Here is an 18,376-nt window from a genome sequence, read left to right on the forward strand (position 1 = left end):
TGCATGAATGTGACCACAAAATTCCAAGAAAACAATGAAATCTTACTAAGATCTCCTAATCTCATTGGTCAGAAACTATACTGAAGACTTTTTCATCTTACACAGTATTACATGTTGGCCTCTCAAGCTATCTAGAAACAATAAGATACAGTACCTTAAAGAACCAACCTAGGCAATTTTATACTTAGAAATGTCAGAGAACCAACTAAACACGTGCATTATATTTGGAGCATAGGTGGAGACTGAAGGTGCGTGAATGACCCAAATATTTCCCATAACAAGTGACCCAGGTGGTAGGGACAACTCCCTAAATCTGCTTAGTATAATACATGCTTTTCAACTAGGAAGTAGATTAAACCAAAACATTAGAATATTAAGAAACCTATAAAGATCTTGATTTGCATTTTAAAGTGCAGTAATTTTTCTTCTTCTTTAAATTTCAATATTAACTATCTAAGACTCTTCTATTAATGAAGTAGTCAGTGTTCTATAGACTACTGACATCACACATAAACACGCTTTTACTATTATCCACTAATGAAAATTATTGTAAAAATAGTGTGAACAAATCCTTCAACAACTTAGCTTATTTTGATATAACTTCATTTAGCTTTCTTTTTAAAAAAATATTTATTTGTTTTTATTGGAAAGTTGATATACAGAGAGGAGGAGAAAGAGAGAGGAAGATCCTCTGTCCGATGATTCGCTCCTCAAGTGGTCCCAACGGCCAGATCTGCACTGATCTGAAGCCAGGAGTCAGAAGCCTCTTCTGGGTCTCCCACATGGGTGGAGGGTCCAAAGGCTTTGTGCCTTCCTCAACTGCTTTCCCAGGTCACAAGCAGGTAGCTGGATGGGAAGCACAGCCACAGGGATTAGAACCGGTGTCCATATGGGATCCTGGCACATGGAAGGTGAGGACTTTAGCCACTAGGCTACTACACTGGGCCTTTCATTTAGCTTTTAAAAATTTAAGTTTATTTCCATTAGTTGGATAGAAACTAACTTTTATCACTTACTAAATCTTTTAAAAATTATTTGAGCAATGTACAATCTATAATATTTAAATCAAATGAAGTAATTAATTCTTTCATTACTTTTCATGAGTAATTCTTTTCCCTGCAATATCTATTAATTTGATTTTTATTCTCTTGGGGAAGATTATTCTCTTTTTTTTTCATTAACAATATAAATGATTTTCCCAGTCAGAACAGAGCTGGTCCTCTTACAGTCTTTATTAAAAAGATTTTTCTCTCAATACTAGCTCATTTTCCTCAATTTCAGAATCCCTCTTTTGAGTGTGTCTACATTCTGGATTGAGCATACCTGGGAAGAAACTAAATGAAGGCCAGGGCAGCCACTCCACTATTTATCATGTTACTTGGTCCCTGAGTTTCTCCCACCTCTGGCTGTCCCACTGTTAAAGTCGAGATACTATCTCTCTCATGTATCCAAGAGGATAGTATGATGGTCAACATAGGTTCTTAACATCATTCCTAAGGAAATTACTATATGATGAAAAAAAAAAACAGTATCAGAAGGAAAAGAACAATGGTTCTTTGTGGAATGTCATTCACATATAAAACCTTTCAGCACAACATTGTACAGCAGCATAAAGAGGAATGCTATCACACAGAATTAGAGTTCCAATATCAAACATGAATTACACCTAAAAAGTGATACTACATCACTCATCTTCAACATTTTATCCACAACTTGGGCAGTTGTGCTGATTGTGATCAAATGGAGTGAAAATTATAAAGCATGCATAATATAGCCTAAGAATATTAAACTTCAATAAAGGAAATTGTTCAGAACAAACGGTTCACTTAGGAGATTGTTCATCACCAGTGATTCCTGATACTTTTCTGAAGACTAAGTTCCTGACTTCACAGTTTATTACACCAGCATCTATGCTTTACTATTTACATTTGAGTAATGCAATGATATGATTTCTTAAATGTTGATTATGATTAAACAGAGAATTAAAAGTTGTAATGTTTACAGGTTTACTGGGTTTTACAATACTTTAGATAAACAGAATCTATAACTCCATGCCAGACTTGTTTGAAGACCCCAATATTATGTGGCTCAGTTCCAAAAATTAAACCCTCTTTTAACTAGTCATCATTTCTGGCTGAAACTTATGCAAAGTATAACTTTTAAGACAACATATTATCCTTGTGTTAAAGCTTGGATCTAAGATTTCTCTTTTTATTATGCTCCCAAGTACTATAATAATTTCTTCTCTCTTGGTGAATTTAAAATGTGAGTGAAACTTACTTTCTTGTATTGCATTAAGAATCTCTGAAAAGTCCACATCACTCTTTGGATCGTCAGGTAGTGTTTGCATATCCAGCTGGTAGCCTTGCAAATCCACACCTCCTTCTGGAGAAATGAAAGATATTCATGGAGTTTGCACTGGTTATCAGAAAGCCCAGCATTAGGGTCCCAAGTAGAAACAATGTCAAAATCCAAAATGGATAGTTGTCTGGTCTGCCAAAATTATTCCCTTCAGATTAATGTCTTTTGTTTTCACAAAAGGAGGAAGAGAAGCCATTTGCTCCTCATGGGACTGAAACTCTCACTTGCATTTCAATTTTTAAATAAGGTAACCACTTCATCACAATGTAACACACTTCATAATATTTATAAATTATTTCCTAGGTGAAAGATACAGCAGCAGCCTGCACTCAAGGACACTAAACACTATTTTCAGCTTCTACATAGATTTAAAAAGAAGTGACATTTAACACAAACATTTTATGACATTGCCTTACAATAATTCATTCTTAAGAAAGACTTATTTTTGTATCACAGAAAACAAGGTATCAATGTTTTTCCCTTTGCAGTTGGACTTTAAAAGCTTTATCACTTATTTTTCAACTATGTCAGAATATTTGTATTTATTCTAAAATGTAACTGAGCCTCCAGCACTGGGCTTATCTGGTGTATTTTTGGCATGTACTAAAGCAAAGTTTTGCATATTGTTCCACATGCCTAAAGAAAACATTAAGGGAAGTCAAGAAGGCAATTTACTGAAAAGCTAAGTCACTAGTGATAGTGCTTTAAAATTTCAAGTTTTTAAGCAAAGAAAAAACATTAAAAGAATTTATTAACATTAGATTTTCAAGATCACAGCAAATTCACAATTGCTACAACACAATTCTAACCAATTCTCATGTTAATGGGATACTAATACAAGAACATAGTATAATTCATAGACATACTTCTAATACATATATTTACCTACAATGATATATAATATACAATAATGTGTGTATTTCTCTCCCCCTCTTTTTCTTCCTTTCTTTGGAATATATTCAATCTGAGGAGTCTGCAACAGGTAGAAACCAGTGATAAAATAAACAGATAGCTTAATGAATGAAATAGGCCATGTCCCAACTTCCAATATTTTTGTAGAAATTATGTTTTCATAAGCTCAGGAAGTATATTCTGATACAATTTCATTTACATTTCTAAAACTAAATAGGACACAGGCACTGCCTTACAAGCTGCTATTTCTAAGCAACCTGATGTGATAGAGGCTCAGCAGAGAAGGACAGAGGCTCGGCATGCTCTAATCCCAGCACGTAGAACAGTGGCAAGCACAGAGGAGACGCACAGCAAAAGCAGGCTGACGATGAGGACAACTAGGCAGTAACATGAAACCAGCGGGGCCACAAACACAGCTAGAAACAGACTCTGGAGCCAGAGAGATCAGCACTCAAGCCTTAACAGCTAAATTCAACCCCTCAAAATCTGGCATTCCTTATCTATAACATAGAGATGAGAGAAGCCTCACAGAGTGGCCAGAAAGATTAAATGAAATTACGTACATAAAGTTTTTTGTTGTCACAAATCAGCATTTAATACATAGAAGCAAGTACTATTTTCATCCATAATGTCTTCCCAAAACAACAATGGTATTTCTATTCAGACTATGGATAAAGAAAGTTACAAGTTAATTCCTGGGGACCCCAGCATATGTTTCAGAGACTCTTAGGCACTGCTGCTTTCCAGAGTAGACAAAAGAATGAACATTCCAAATTCATGCATGCACTTGTCTCACTGCCAAGTCTGGAGTTATCTGCAAGATGGTTTCTCACCAAGGACAGAGAAGAATACTTTTCTGCAACTGCAAATGGATAGTGGGAAGACTGAGACCTTCCAAGAACTAGTTATTTCTGCCTTGTTCAGGAACCAAAAATTCCATAGTGACAACAACCAAAAAAGTTACAAGAATATTAAATAACGTGTATCAGTGAAGCTCGGTGCTATATAATTTATTGTCTCAATCTTCACTGTGTAAAGGAAACACAATAAAATGTATTAAGTTGCCTAAAGTCACTGAGACCTAACAGACTAATACTAACCCATGCTCTTAACTAGTCTTTAATTATACTCAAAAAGTCATAAATACAGGCTGCTGGAAATAACAGAAACAGAAGTATTAAATGAATCCAATAGAATTCAACAGACTGACACCCTTGTAGCATAGTGAGTAAAGCCACTGATTGTGATGCCAAACATCTCACATGTATGCTGATTCACTTCTGATCCAATGCTCTGTTAATGGCCTGGGAAGTCAGCAGGAAACAGCCCAAATATTTAGACCCCTTGCACCAATGTGAGAAACACAGATGAGTTTGGTGGCTTTAGCTTGACCCAGTCCTGGCCACCACCTGTGGAGCGAACCACCTGAGAGAAGATCTCTCTCTCTTTGTGTCTTCCCTTGCCTTCTGTAACTCTGACTTTCAAATAACTGGGTAAATCCTTTTTATAAAAAATAATGTAATAGACTTGTATCATGTTCTGAAACACAAAGAGCCATCTAATAACCTAAAAAGCAAATGACTTCCTAAACAGACTAACACATAGAAGGTCAACTTGTTTATCTGTTGTCTACCATAGTTAAGAGCTCAAAACTTCCTGGGGAAATGGTTATACCTACCACATAACTAATTTTAATAAATAAAATTCCAAAAATTAGAAATATTTTAAGTTAGAAAACAGTATAGAAGTCACCAAAGAGGCAATATAAAGGAGGCACATATGTTTTTAAAAATTCTATCTATAAAAAATGATATCATGGGGGAATGTTTAAAACATAATAAAAAGTGAGAGAATTAATATGATAGTACAGATACAGATGTATACATGTACCAAATATAATTTAATAACATAAACATTTGTATGACTAGAAAAACAAATAGGAAGAGTATTTGTAAAACAGATACAGTCAATTCTCAGCCATGAAGCTATGGATTTAATGTCATGCTGTTGTAAATTCTTTTATTTTTCTCTTTGCTGATTATGTTTTAGGACTTTTTATTGAAGGCGATGTATAGTAACTGTGTAGTAGAGACTATCACATACAGATGTAAAGCTACAATGCAGTGTGCATCCCTACTTACAGATCAAATGAAACTGTTGAATGTATCTTGTCAATAAGATGCTGGGCTCTGCCACTGTCCATGCCTACAGGGTCAGGACACATTTAAATAGCAGAATGATGGACTTATGAACTTATTGTGCACGACTTTACTAATGTAATGGTTTGGGGAAAATCAGTGGGGGCGGGTGAGGCTTTGGGGAGAGAATAAGGGAAATCCTGGAGCCTATGGAACTGTGTCATGGAATAATGAAATAAATAAATAATTCAAAAAGGAACAGCTGAAAAAACAGACAACACGCTGGTACCAAAAAAAAAAAAAAATCAAGCAGAGCCACCAAAACAACATGATTTCCATTTTTGTCCTTAGTACTTCCCATACTGGAGGGACATAGACAAGAATGGTTTTCCTGAACCCTTAATTTTGAATGCCAAATCCAAGTAAAGTTGAAAGTAGCTTCAATAAAAATGTTTGGTAACAACAATGACATTTCAATAAAGGATGTTCGATTGGGCAAATAATATTTAAAAATTTGTTTTAGATTGATATCTAAATTAGATGAATCTTAGTCAAGGACTTGTCTGCAAGATGAACAATGGGTGAAACTAACTCTCCCATGAGTGTCTTCATTAGCAAAGATGAGCATGCCAATGTCTTTGCCATCTCACTTCCGTCCATGGAAATTTCTTTATATTTCAAGGCCCATAGTAATCCTCTGTTTCAGAAATAATTTCTTTTTATGATTTATATATTTTTGTCAGAAAAGCAGATTTACAGAGAGAAGAAGTGACAGAGAGGAAGCTCTTCCGTCCGATGATTCACTCCCCAATTGGCCACAATGGCTGGAGCTGAGCCAATCCAAAGCCAGGAGACAGGAACTTCTTCCAGGTCTCCCATGTGGGTAGAGGGTCCGGACTGTCTTGGACTGTCCTTGACTGCTTTCCCAGGCCACAAGCAGGGAGCTGGATGGGAAGTGAAGCTGCTGGGATTAGAACTGGCACCCACATGGGATCCTGGTGCACTCAAGGCAACAATTTTAGCTGCTACACCCTAGGCTCTAGGAATAATTTCTTAATCCTAGCAAGTAAATTACCACTTTTCCACCTATTGAACCCTCATTGCAATTTGAATTTTATTTTTTGTATGGCATATTATTTTCCACACACACACAAAGTAAACTAGCTAACACAATCTGAAACAAAGAAAATGCCAGTTCCTATGTCACTGTATACAAACTTCTCCCATTTGCTGGTACCCTTATTTTGACTGTAACACGTGGAGATGTGGGACCAAACATCAACTCTTTTTAACCTCCAACAAAACCTAGAACAAAGCCTTTAATACGTGTCCTTTTACAGCAGTGTCACATCACTAGCAATAATAACACATACAGGCTAACAAAATGCTCTAGTTTTAGAGACTAATCCACAACGTAAGGTATCTTGTTAGATGCTCTGTAGACTACTTTGCAAGACACATCACAGACCACGTGTTTTTATTGTTGCAATAACGTAATCATACAATTCTATCAAATAATGTCAAAATGCCAAAGAACGTACACTGAAAACCAACAATTGTCCCTTTTGCAACCTCACTCCCAGCACAACCACCTCAAAGAGTAGACACTGGGGCCAGTGTGGTGTGTAAGGGGCGAAGCCTCCACGTGCAACACCTGGTCCCATTTTGGCACAGATTCTAGTTCTAGCTGCTCCACTTCTAATCCAGTTATCTGTTAATTTGCCTGGGGAAAGCACTGGAAGATGGCCCATTTGGGGGACCATGTACTCCAACAGGAAATTGGATCAAGTTTCTGGCTTCAACCTTGCCCAGCCCCAGCTGTTGCGTTCTTTTGGCTGACTGAATCAGTAGGTGGACGATCTCTGCCTCTCCCTTTCTGTGTCTGTGTAAGTGTATGTGTGTGTACTACTGACTTGCAAATAAACAAAATAAATATTTTTAAAAGGGTACCTTTTGGCTTCTTCCATGTGTATCATATTATTTCTTGATTCATCAATTTTTATACCTTTTATTCTTTTCCACTGTGACACATAAAGATATAATAGACATCAACACAATTTCTCAGTTGCCCTCCACTGACTCACCAAATCACTATTTTTTATTCTATTAGTCTTACTTAGTTTAGTGACTTCAGCAAAAATCACTTAAAATTCAATTTCTTATTCAAGCAAATATAGACAAATCTTATATTTGCAAATTAACACAGGGTGATATAAAAAGAAAATTTGGCACTAAGCTGACCTAGATTTGAATTCTACTTTGATGTGCCCTTGAGCCACCACAGAGTGAATAAGCCTCATTCTTCTCACTGATAAAATGTTGAGAACAACATTTTGGGTGGCTATAGTAAAAAATCATAGAAGTAAGTATATATAATTTGGCACATTTTATATCGGCAGGGAAATCAGGGTGATTCACTTAACACACATACATTAGATAGACAGATACAGAAAAAGATTTATTTATTTATATTGGAAAGGCAGATTTTACAAAGCGAGAAATACCTTTCATCTGTTGGTTCACTACCCAAATGGCCACAGTGGCCGGAGTTGAGCTGATCCAAAGCCAGGAGCTTCTCCTGGGTCTCCCATGAGTGTACAGGATCCCAGGGCTTTGAGTCATCCTCCTCTGCTTTTCTGGTCAAAAACAGGAAGCTGGATGGGAAGTGGAGCTGGCAGGACATGAACCGGTACCCACATGGGATGCTGATGCTTGCAGGAGGAGGATTCGCCAGTTGAGCTGTGGCATTGGTCCCCTTTCACTGATCATATTATGTGATATTTTCTTTCTCTGTATTAGGAAGACCTATTTTAGGTGTAATTTTATCATACGATGTACAACTTCATCCATCTCATATTTCAACCTCTCCACTTGAGAAATTAAGCACAGGAGAAGCTCATTATTAAATACTACCATTGTTAAAACTAAGTTTTTCAGTCCCAACTCTACTAGACAGTTATATGATTTTACATTAAATAGTTACTTAAATCTCACCAGAATTCTTCATACAAAATGACTTAAAATAGCCTTGACAGAAATACCTTTAAATCCACCAAAACAAAATATTTTTTTCACAAAAAATCATTTTGTGTTAACAGACACTTGGGAAAGATTTTTCAAAACATTTCCTCTAGAAGTATCAAACAGGTCAAAAATATGTATGTACGGGGTGTGGCATGGTAGTCTAGTGGCTGAAGTCCTAGCCTTGCACACATTGGAATCCCATATTGGTGCCAGTCCATGTCCTGGTAGTCCCGCTTTCCCATCCAGCTCCCTGCTTGTGGTCTGGGAAAGCAGTGGAGAACAGCCGCAAGCCTTGGGACCCTGCACTCACATGGGAGACCTGGAAGAGACTGCAGGCTCCTGGCTTCAGATCATTGCTTGGGGAGTGAATCAACGCAATGGACGGAAGATCTTCCTCTCTGTCTCTCTTCCGCTCTGTATATCCAACTTGCCAATAAAAATAAAATCTTTAAAAAAATGTATACACATATCAAAGTAAAGGGATATATGCAAATAAGGGAAGAATTTATAAATATATAAATTATATTAGAAATTAGAAAATACAATTAAAAAATATAATTTTAGTACTCAGCAAATGACAGCAAGGAACACTGATACCAAAGCCCACATTTGCCAAGTTTCTGAATAACTTGTTTTCCCAAGTACTCCTCCCCATCATTTATTAAACACACATCACACATCTAAAAAGTGCTAAACGAGGAAGAGCTTCAAATAAAGAATGATTAGGGTTATTTCTTAATCACAGTGCTGACTGTTTTGAAGGGCATCACAAACGAAACAGAAGCCCTAAGTACTCGTAATCTTGTGGTTTGTCATCCATGATTTCAGATATTGTGGGATGCCTTCTCTTTCAACTACACCATAAAGCCATTTCAAACACATAAAAGCTAATACATCATTTTATGTAGGTTCAGATCCAAACAAAGCATCTATATTTCTGTCAAAATTCTAAGGAAAATATCTGTTTACAGATAAAAGGATGAGAAAACAAACATTTCAGAATCAATGAATTCTCATCTTCACAGAATGAAAAGTTGGCACAAAGGAAAAACAATACCCACAAGAGACTAAACACAAAGATTTTCCTCTAATACCATCAACTACTAATTTTATACTTTGGGGCAAATAATTCCATTTCCTGAGTTGTGGTAAAAGAGGTGTCATTTCAGCTCAGGCACTGCTGTGAGAACTAAATGAAATATAGGAGCAACATTTGTGGAAGCCTGTGGGGAAAACAGAACCTGGTATAAATGTAAGGGGGTGACATGATGATTACCATTTTGAAGACTTGTCATGCATTTACTTTTTCTATATTATTCCTGTCCTAAAGCATGTGGTGTCCTACAGCTTGACTCTGCTCCATGGCAGAACTAGAAATAAGCCCTGGTGATCATTCATCTTTCAAAATCTCTCTTGGTCTTTTCCTTTCCCTCTACTCACTGTAATGACTGCATTACAGTGGGAAACATAGGAAACATACTTCAATCTGTTTCTTCAACAAGGCCTTGGTTTGGGTTCCAGAAAGAAATCTCTGAAACACAGGGAAACAAAAGGTGAATGCTGTACTATTCAGGAAAGAAAGGAAGAAGAAAAAGGAACACCCAATGCAGAGGAGAGCAAAAAGAGGAGCCACAAAATGAGGCATCACACGAAAAGAAATAGTAACTGATTCGAGGAAATATCTATGTCGTCAATAAAAATGAACCATTTTTACAATATGGTTTATTATTAAACGCTTTTATGTTGAGGTTGAACTCAAGAGTTTTTAATTAAGCATCATTTGCTAACTAGACATGCTGCTACCAAGTTTCTTGAAGAAGGTAACGCATACTGAATGAGAGATCAAGCCACGAGAATGGCATCTTGGGTATCTGATCTTGAGTGAGTTGTTCGCCCTTCTCTGTGCCTTACTTTTCCAATCATAAAATAAGAACAATAGAATGAGGATATTATGGAACTTACATGATGTAATAAATGCAAATAGCTTAATGCTTTCTGAAACTGGGAATATTGAAGAGTGATCACAAAATAGTGGTTATACTTTTATTACTATCAAATTGCACTAAACACCTCTGTATACAGGCAAATGTGTAGTCATCTTAGTTCATTAGAAATAACAAAATTCTAAAACTTCTCTCCTGTGAAATTGTTATGTCCCAGAATTTAAACCTCATATCTAAATTAAAAGAAAATCAGGAGAAGAAAATAAGGAAAGAAAATAAAGGAGAAGAGGGTCAATTACATTAAATATGAGATAAAATGTCCTAGAAATTACTTAGTAATGGAACATATCAGCAAAAACAAATTTTCTTTTCTTTTTTTTTAAGATTTTATTATTATTGGAAAGCCGGATATACAGAGAGGAGGAAAGACAGAGAGGAAGATCTTCTGTCCGATGATTCACTCCGCAAGTGAGCCGCAACGGGCCGGTGTGCGCCAATCCGATGCTGGGAACCAGGAACCTCTTCCAGGTCTCCCACGTGGGTGCAGGGTCCCAAAGCTTTGGGCCATCCTCCACTGCTTTCCCAGGCCACAAGCAGGGAGCTGGATGGGAAGTGGAGCTGCTGGGATTAGAACCGGCACCCATATGGGATCCCGGGGCGCTCAAGGTGAGGACTTAAGCCACTAGGCCATGCCGCCGGGCCCAAGCAAAAACAAATTTTATAAAATCAAAGAAAAAGCATATATTCTACATCTGATGACACTTTCAGGACTGCAAGCTTGGTCTAGCAGATAAAAAAAAGGCAGTAGAAGAAATCTTCTGATTCGTTTTTACATGCCATAGTCACTAAACTGATGCTTTACAGTTTCAAACTAAAAAAGAAAAAATCTGAAATTACTGCATTCCCAAGCCTACTGGCATTGAATACTTTTATCATTGGTCTATATAGGGAGATAGAATAATAGTAACTAATTATGAGTGAAAACAGACAGTGTCGAAGTGAAATTGATACACAAAAGCCTAAAAACTCAAAGAGAAACCGCAGTCATGAGCACAAGAGGACCATGTGGGCTTCCGTGTCAGCTCACACTGAAAGCCCCTCTTTATGCTTTCCAAGTGTACACCTGCCAGGAAACTACTCTGTCAAGTGGTGAGTGAGAAACAAATGCTTCTGTCACACAGGTACATTCAGGCCTCTGATGTTTACTTATGATGATGGTAGCAATGAAGAGGATCACTAACACTTAATACATAGTACACAGCATATGCCGAGAATTATGCTGGAAAATTTATACCAAATTTCTGTTGTGGTTTGAATAAAATTTACTCCACAAACTCATGCAGATGTTTAAACCTCAAAGTCTTTTATTAACACTTAATTGGTTAATGACACTGGCTAATGGATTTGAGTGGTGATTTAATCCCAACTGTGGTGTCTGAAGATGGAGACTATGGGAAGTAAATGAATTGGATTAGGGTGCTAGAATGAAAAGCCATGATTGAATCCTGGGGGACTTAGAAGTAAAGACTGATGAGAAGGTAGCTGAAGAGTGCACCTCGTGTGTCTGATTCCTTTCTCACCCTGTGCCCATCCACTGCCAATATCCCATCTCAGCAGAAGCTGACACCAACTGGGCCCCTGTTCATGGACTGTCAATCTCCAACGTATGAGTTGGGATAAATTTTCTTCTTTCCTAAGTGGCTTCTATCCAGTATTATATTTGCTGTATTACTTATATTACATAAGGTGACTTAGAGAATCAATAATATTACCTAGAGTTGCCAGACATAAAACACAAACAATGCCCATAAACAATTCATATCTCTCCATCTCATGGTCATTCCCCTATTCCTCTTGTTGACACTTTCGTGGACCTTCAAAGTCAAGTTGTAGAACATAAACATTTTGAAATCTAAAATTTTCCTGGCCTGGATATCCCAGGTTTGTATCTCTTTCTACTTCTTAAATGCCATTTGACCTCTATCAAACAGAGTTAGTATATGTCTGTCACAGGCCTTCTTCCTCATCCATTTGTCTTTTTTTTTTTACATATAACAAACAGGAAAAGATAGCAAAGGGTCCATCCCCCCTTCCCATTAAGAAGGAAGAGATTTCCTTTCTTTCTTCCCTTTGTCTCATTAATCTTTACCTGACCTAGAGAAAGATGCATGGTCCATAAGAGTATTTCCACAAAATCTTCAAAATATGGGCCAAATGATACTCAAAGAAAATGTATAAGAACCCATTCATTCCAGACAGTCAAGTGGTTCTTTTTCTTGATCTCAGTTTTTTAAATAAGGATCAACCCCATAGAATTTCTTTTTTTTTTTTTCTAAAAGATTTATTTACTTATTAGAAACTCAGATATTCAGAGAAGGAGAGACCGAAAGATTTTCCATTCACGGTTCACTCTCCAAGTGGCTGCAATAGCTGGAGCTGAGCCAATCCAAAGCCGGGAGCCAGGGACTCTTCCTGGGTCTCCCACATGAATGCAGGGTCCCAAGGCTGTGGCCATCTTCTACTGCTTTTCCAGGCCCCAAGCAGGGAACTGGATGGGAAGCGCAGCAGCCTGAACACAAACTGGCACCATGCAGGATCTTGGCACATGCAAGGTGAAGATTTAACCAACAGGTTGTCATGCTGGGCCCAGCCACCTAGACTTTCCATCCAAAGCCTTCAAATATAATTCCTTTGTTGCTTGGATTAAAAAAATGGTTTCTGTTGTTTATAAAGAGAACCCTGATCAGTCATCTCTTTTAGAAACGATTGTTAGTCCCTCACATCAGTGTTTACTAGAGTTCTGCTCCATGTTAGCTTCACATAGGGCCACATGCACATAAACATTTCTTAGTACACAGCAGATATTCAGAAATATTTGTAAATTCAAAAAGAAACACTGAAATTACTCAGGCTGAGGGAATGCGAGATCCAGAGACTCTGTTCTTTTCATATTTAACAAATGAGTAGGTTTTTTACATGGTACTTTCAGAAATGGGATTATTAACTTTGTAAAAAAAATAAATGGATGACTTAATAGGGCTCAACATGACTAAAATTTCATTGCTGTTCCTAAGCTCTATGATTCTCTACAAATAAGAAGCTCACTTTCAGAGCACTTCTGTAATCTTCCAACAGAGGACCACGGTGCAAGTATGCTAAAGATGAAAAGGATGAAATTGAAATTACATGCTAGTTACCTTTGCAAAATGAGCTTTAAAAATAATTTCTTTTAAAAATAGGTTACTAATTCTAATTTAATTTTTCTTATAAATCAGTGCTAACGGATTTGTTTTATTTCTATTTTCAACCAATAGTCAATAATTTTAGGGCCTAAGAACCCATACTAAAATGATGCTAGATAAATGTAGTGCTGTGTTTAAGGGGAAAGCAGTGAATCAAAGCATGCTAAATTATCCTGTGTTGATAGTATACCATTAGGAAATATCTGAGTAACATTGATTTAGTTTTCATCCTATTAATATCAGCACAGGACGCCAGTTAAAGGAAAGGATGACTCATCTCACTCTGTGTGTCAGACTGTAGCAGAATACTTTATTACATTCTTGGGAGGCATTAATGAAAGAAGAATTTCTAAGTGCAGGGTGTTTATGATGGTAAAGAAACTGAATATTATGTTATTCAAGGAAGCACTGAATTAAACGGGAAACATTTCAGTTGAAAAATAGCTTCAGCGAGAATTTTAACAACTGAAGGAGCACCTTGGAAGAAGCAGTAGACTTCAGAAGGCAAATCTGATCTGCTAAGTAATCATTTACTAAGCAGCTATTCTTAACAATGTGTGCAGCTGAGGTGATAGTAGCTAAAATGATGAATTGAAAACCATCTCTGCCATCCAGAACAATGAAAACACAGACAGGTGGATTTGATGAGGCTTACTGATGGATGCATGGAGGAAGTGCAAGACATCTTAAAAATAAATATTTATAGAAAGTGGACAAATTTCACATATGTTGTGGTACAGATGCAGGACCTCACTGATACTTCTCCCCCTCCACACCCAGCCCTGCCTGTCTGCATTCCTCTTCACTCTCCTCCTTCCTTACTGCTTTTTCTAGTTTTTACAGTAATATAATTTCATTTCAATTGCAAGCAACTGACCACTTCCAACTGATGAGATCTAGAAAGGGTTCTTGGAGGAAACAGAATTTGGAGTTCAGTCCAAGATGAACTAAATACAAATTTGCTAGGGGGAAAAAATACAAAATTAGGAAGGAGACTGAGCAATGCCAGATAAATAAACCAATAAAAAGCCTCCCTGAGAAATTGTGAAAAAACTGTGGTTCATTATAGTAGAATAAACTGGGTGAAAAGAATATCAAAGGAAATAACCCTAGAAAGCAGAGAGGTAAAATAAAGCAGAGAGCTTGAAAACCTTGACTTGCAATGTTTCCCTTTTTGCTGGATACACATGAAGATTTTTAAGAGAAGGGCTGTAGTATCTTTTCCATAGGGACTTTGAGATACTCCAGTAAAACAAAACACAGAGATCAATTTAAGGCAACTAACCAATATCCAAAAGGTGTCCATTGCTGAGCCCTCCAGAATTTCCTGAATATTATCAGTTTCTTCGCAGGTCATTCCCTTCATCTTCTCATTTTAAGAAAAATCTCAATCTTAGGGTTGGAGTTGTGGCACTGTAGACTAGACTGCTTGTAATGCTCCCATCTCATGTGGGTGCCAGTATAGCCCTGGCTGCTCTACCTCTGATTCAGTTCTCTGACCTGGGAAAGCATAAGATGACCCAAAGGCTTGGGGTTGGACCACCCACTCAGAGTTCTAGGCTTCTGGCTTTGGATTGGTCTAACCTTGGCTGTGAAAGTCTCTTGGGAAAATATCTTGGCTTGAAAGTCACAGGGGAAGATATAATGGTTTCCCCCTTCATAACTCTGTCAGGCAAGTAAAAGTTTTTTTAAGAAACAAAACCCAAGTCTTTCCAAAGGTCACTGTTTCCCTTGCTCTGTTTGCTCCCACTGTCCATCACCAGTGGAATACCAGGACAAATAGGTATTTTCCTAGTGCCTAAAAGTCACCTTCGGACCATTCTCCCTCCTTCTCTAAACACTCCCTCCCTCAATTTCAGTTAGCATGCTACCCCATTTCTTACATGTCATCACTGCATTCACCTGCTGCCTTACAGATGGTTCTTACTTCTTAATGAGGTTAATGTATGGTCTATCATTCATTCTGAAACTACCCATTTAAAAAAAAGAGATATTTATTTATTTTTATTGGAAAGGTAGATTAACAGAAGACAGACAAAGAGAAATATCTTCCAACTGCTGGTTCACTTCTCAAATGGCTACAATAGCCAGGGGCTTCTCCTGGGTCTTCCACGAGAGTGCAGGGTCAAGGTTTCAAGTCAGGCACCCATATGGGATGCCAGCACTTGCAGGTAGAGGATTACCCAGTTAAGCAATTAAGCCTGCAGAAACTATCCAGTTTTTTAGTCACGTCAACACATATGTCAATTCTTTCCACTAATGGGTCTCTTAGAACCTGGTAACTTTTTGTCCAATCATCTCACCACTGAATCTTACCTCTTACCTGGTCTAGACCTTGTCATTACCAGTGACAGCCTTAGTGTAATTCATTCTATTCTCTGACCACCCTTATTTTCTGTTGTTGTTGAGCTCCTCCTTCTACTGTAACCCCCAAACACTTTTCTGCCCTTTGGAAATTCCAGTTGATCCTGCACTGTTCATCAACTTTGATGTCTTCACTGTCTTCTTCACCATGTTTAAATCACCTAATGAATCTCTATAATAACTCCCTTCTATATAGCTTTGATTCCTTCTTTGTTCTTACTTTGATGCAGATCAGATTCAAGTTTCCACCTGTTCTATGCCTTTGCTCATGTAACAAGACTAAAGTAAATTTCCAATCATGTTAAATACTCCTGCTTTAATTTCATGACTGAATCTCTGCCCTTACAATGTGAACTGTCTATACCGTTTCCATTATCCCAATGTCATGCCAACACCATGACATTTCTACTCTCACCAACATCATGAATTATCTGCTGGAGATCTGCTAACTTGAAAATAAACCCTCTCTTGACCTTACATGTTTTCTAGTCAGCGCTCTATTTCTTCACCTCACAGTAAAGCTGTTTCAAATAACTTGCCTATATTCACAACTTTAACTCACTTCAGAGTTTCAACCCCACCCCTTCACCAAAACTATCATAATCACCACTGACTCCCACTTTGCTAAAAATCAGTTTCCAACTCTCACTGCTAATCCTACTTGACTTTCAGCAATATTTAACTGAGATAATCACTTTATTAATCAATTTACCCAACTTTCAAGACAGTACTTCTGTTTTTTCTCTATTATTACAATTCTTTAGTTCTTGGCCTTCATTGCTGGGGGCTTGCTTCCTCTCTGATCCTTTACCTATGGGAGTGCCCCAGATCACAACTGTTGCCCCTTGCCCTTCCCTATCTCTCCTTCTATCCACCTCCTTCTACCTGATGGCTTTAACTATCACTTATCTGTCAACAACTGTCAATTTTAGATCTCTATCCCAGACCAAACTCTTCAACTTCAAATAAAGTATCCAGCCACCTATACAATCAAAAAAGTATATAATGTTATATACACAAACTTCAATCCCATATTTGCCTTCAATCACACTAGATCTACTTCCCTCAAAGTCCTCTCCATTTGAGTTGATGCTAATAACATTTACTGTTGCCAACTTGAGTCATTCTTATCTTTCCTTTCTCTTACTTTTTACATAACATCCTTTAGAAATTTTGTTAAGTCCGAATTAAAACCCATCCAGAATCCACATTCTTACCATGAGTTCTCCCACTTGCAGACAGAGCTGCCATAACCCGTTAACTGCAGAGTTTTAGAGACGTCCTATCTCACCTTCATTCTTTAATCAGCTCCCTCTAAACTCTTGTAAAACTGGTCATATTAAATTAAATAATGAGATTCTTTTGTTCAAAACCCTACTGGACTCCCATTTCACATATAGGACTCAAAGACCTTATCCTTATCTTAGTCCACAAAGTTCTTCCCCATCTGGACCCTGTTACTTTACTGTAAAGCATTGAAAGAAAATTAGTATTACCAGGTGTGATGATCTATTTGACATGCCAACTTGACTATGCTATTATACCCAATTAATCAGTGTACATTAAGCAAGTGGTGCTATAAAGGGTTTTTTTTTGTAGATGTGTTTACTGTTCATAATCAATTGACTCTGAATGAATGATATTATACTGGATAATCCAGGCAGAATTGATCCAATCAATTTAAAGGCCTTAACAAGCAGATCTGAAACTTCCCTGATGAAGAAATTCTACCTGTAGATGGTACCAAAGATTTCCAGCTAATCCTTCCAGAAATTCTTCCCTATGGATTTCAGACTTGGCTTAGTCAACTCGCTCAATATAGAAAGATGATTCAATGAGTCTCTAGGATACATCTTTTAGCAGTTACACTATTCTAGTCAAACTCTACATAGTACGTTAGAGTGGCAAAAGGTTACAAAAAATAAGGAATAAGAGCCAGATCATAATGGACATCTTTTTTTAATTTATTTTTTTATTAATTATTTTGCATTATGTGACAGTTTCATAGGCTCTGGGGTTGCCCCCACCCCCCATTCCCCTCCCCCACGGTGGACGCCCCCCCACCCCGTTGCAGCATTACAGTTGAAATTCAATCAAGATTCTTCCCTTGCAAACAGATGCCAAGCACATAGTCCAGCTGTTCATTGTCCAGATGGAATGTACAGCTTCTTGGGGAGACTATTTAGCTGCGATCAACCCCTAGTGGTTTTAATATTTCTCTAGTTATGAATCACTGCCAGTCTCGCCACTCCCAGTTCGATGAGGTCGTTGCAGAGTTCACTGGTTGACACTGTCCATCATAGAGTCTTCATTTGCCCGGTTTTCGCTGCCAACATATATCTGAGATGGTTGATTGACCCGTCCTGTCCTCTGTCTTTTCTTGGCTAGGGTT

At 37.6% G+C, this 18,376-nt stretch overlaps 1 protein-coding gene across 1 annotated transcript in view; it reads right to left on the reverse strand.

Annotated features, from left to right (window-relative positions):
- ANO4 (anoctamin 4) overlaps positions 1-18,376 on the reverse strand; it is a 311,842-nt gene that overhangs the window by 135,527 nt on the left and 157,939 nt on the right. Inside the window, exon 5 of the mRNA XM_004589617.3 lies at positions 2,281-2,385. Within this exon, the coding sequence (XP_004589674.2) occupies positions 2,281-2,385 (105 nt within the window). The remainder of the gene's footprint in view (positions 1-2,280; positions 2,386-18,376) is intronic.

This window comes from Ochotona princeps, chromosome 15 (genome assembly GCF_030435755.1).
Source record: "Ochotona princeps isolate mOchPri1 chromosome 15, mOchPri1.hap1, whole genome shotgun sequence".
Lineage (NCBI taxonomy): Eukaryota > Metazoa > Chordata > Mammalia > Lagomorpha > Ochotonidae > Ochotona > Ochotona princeps.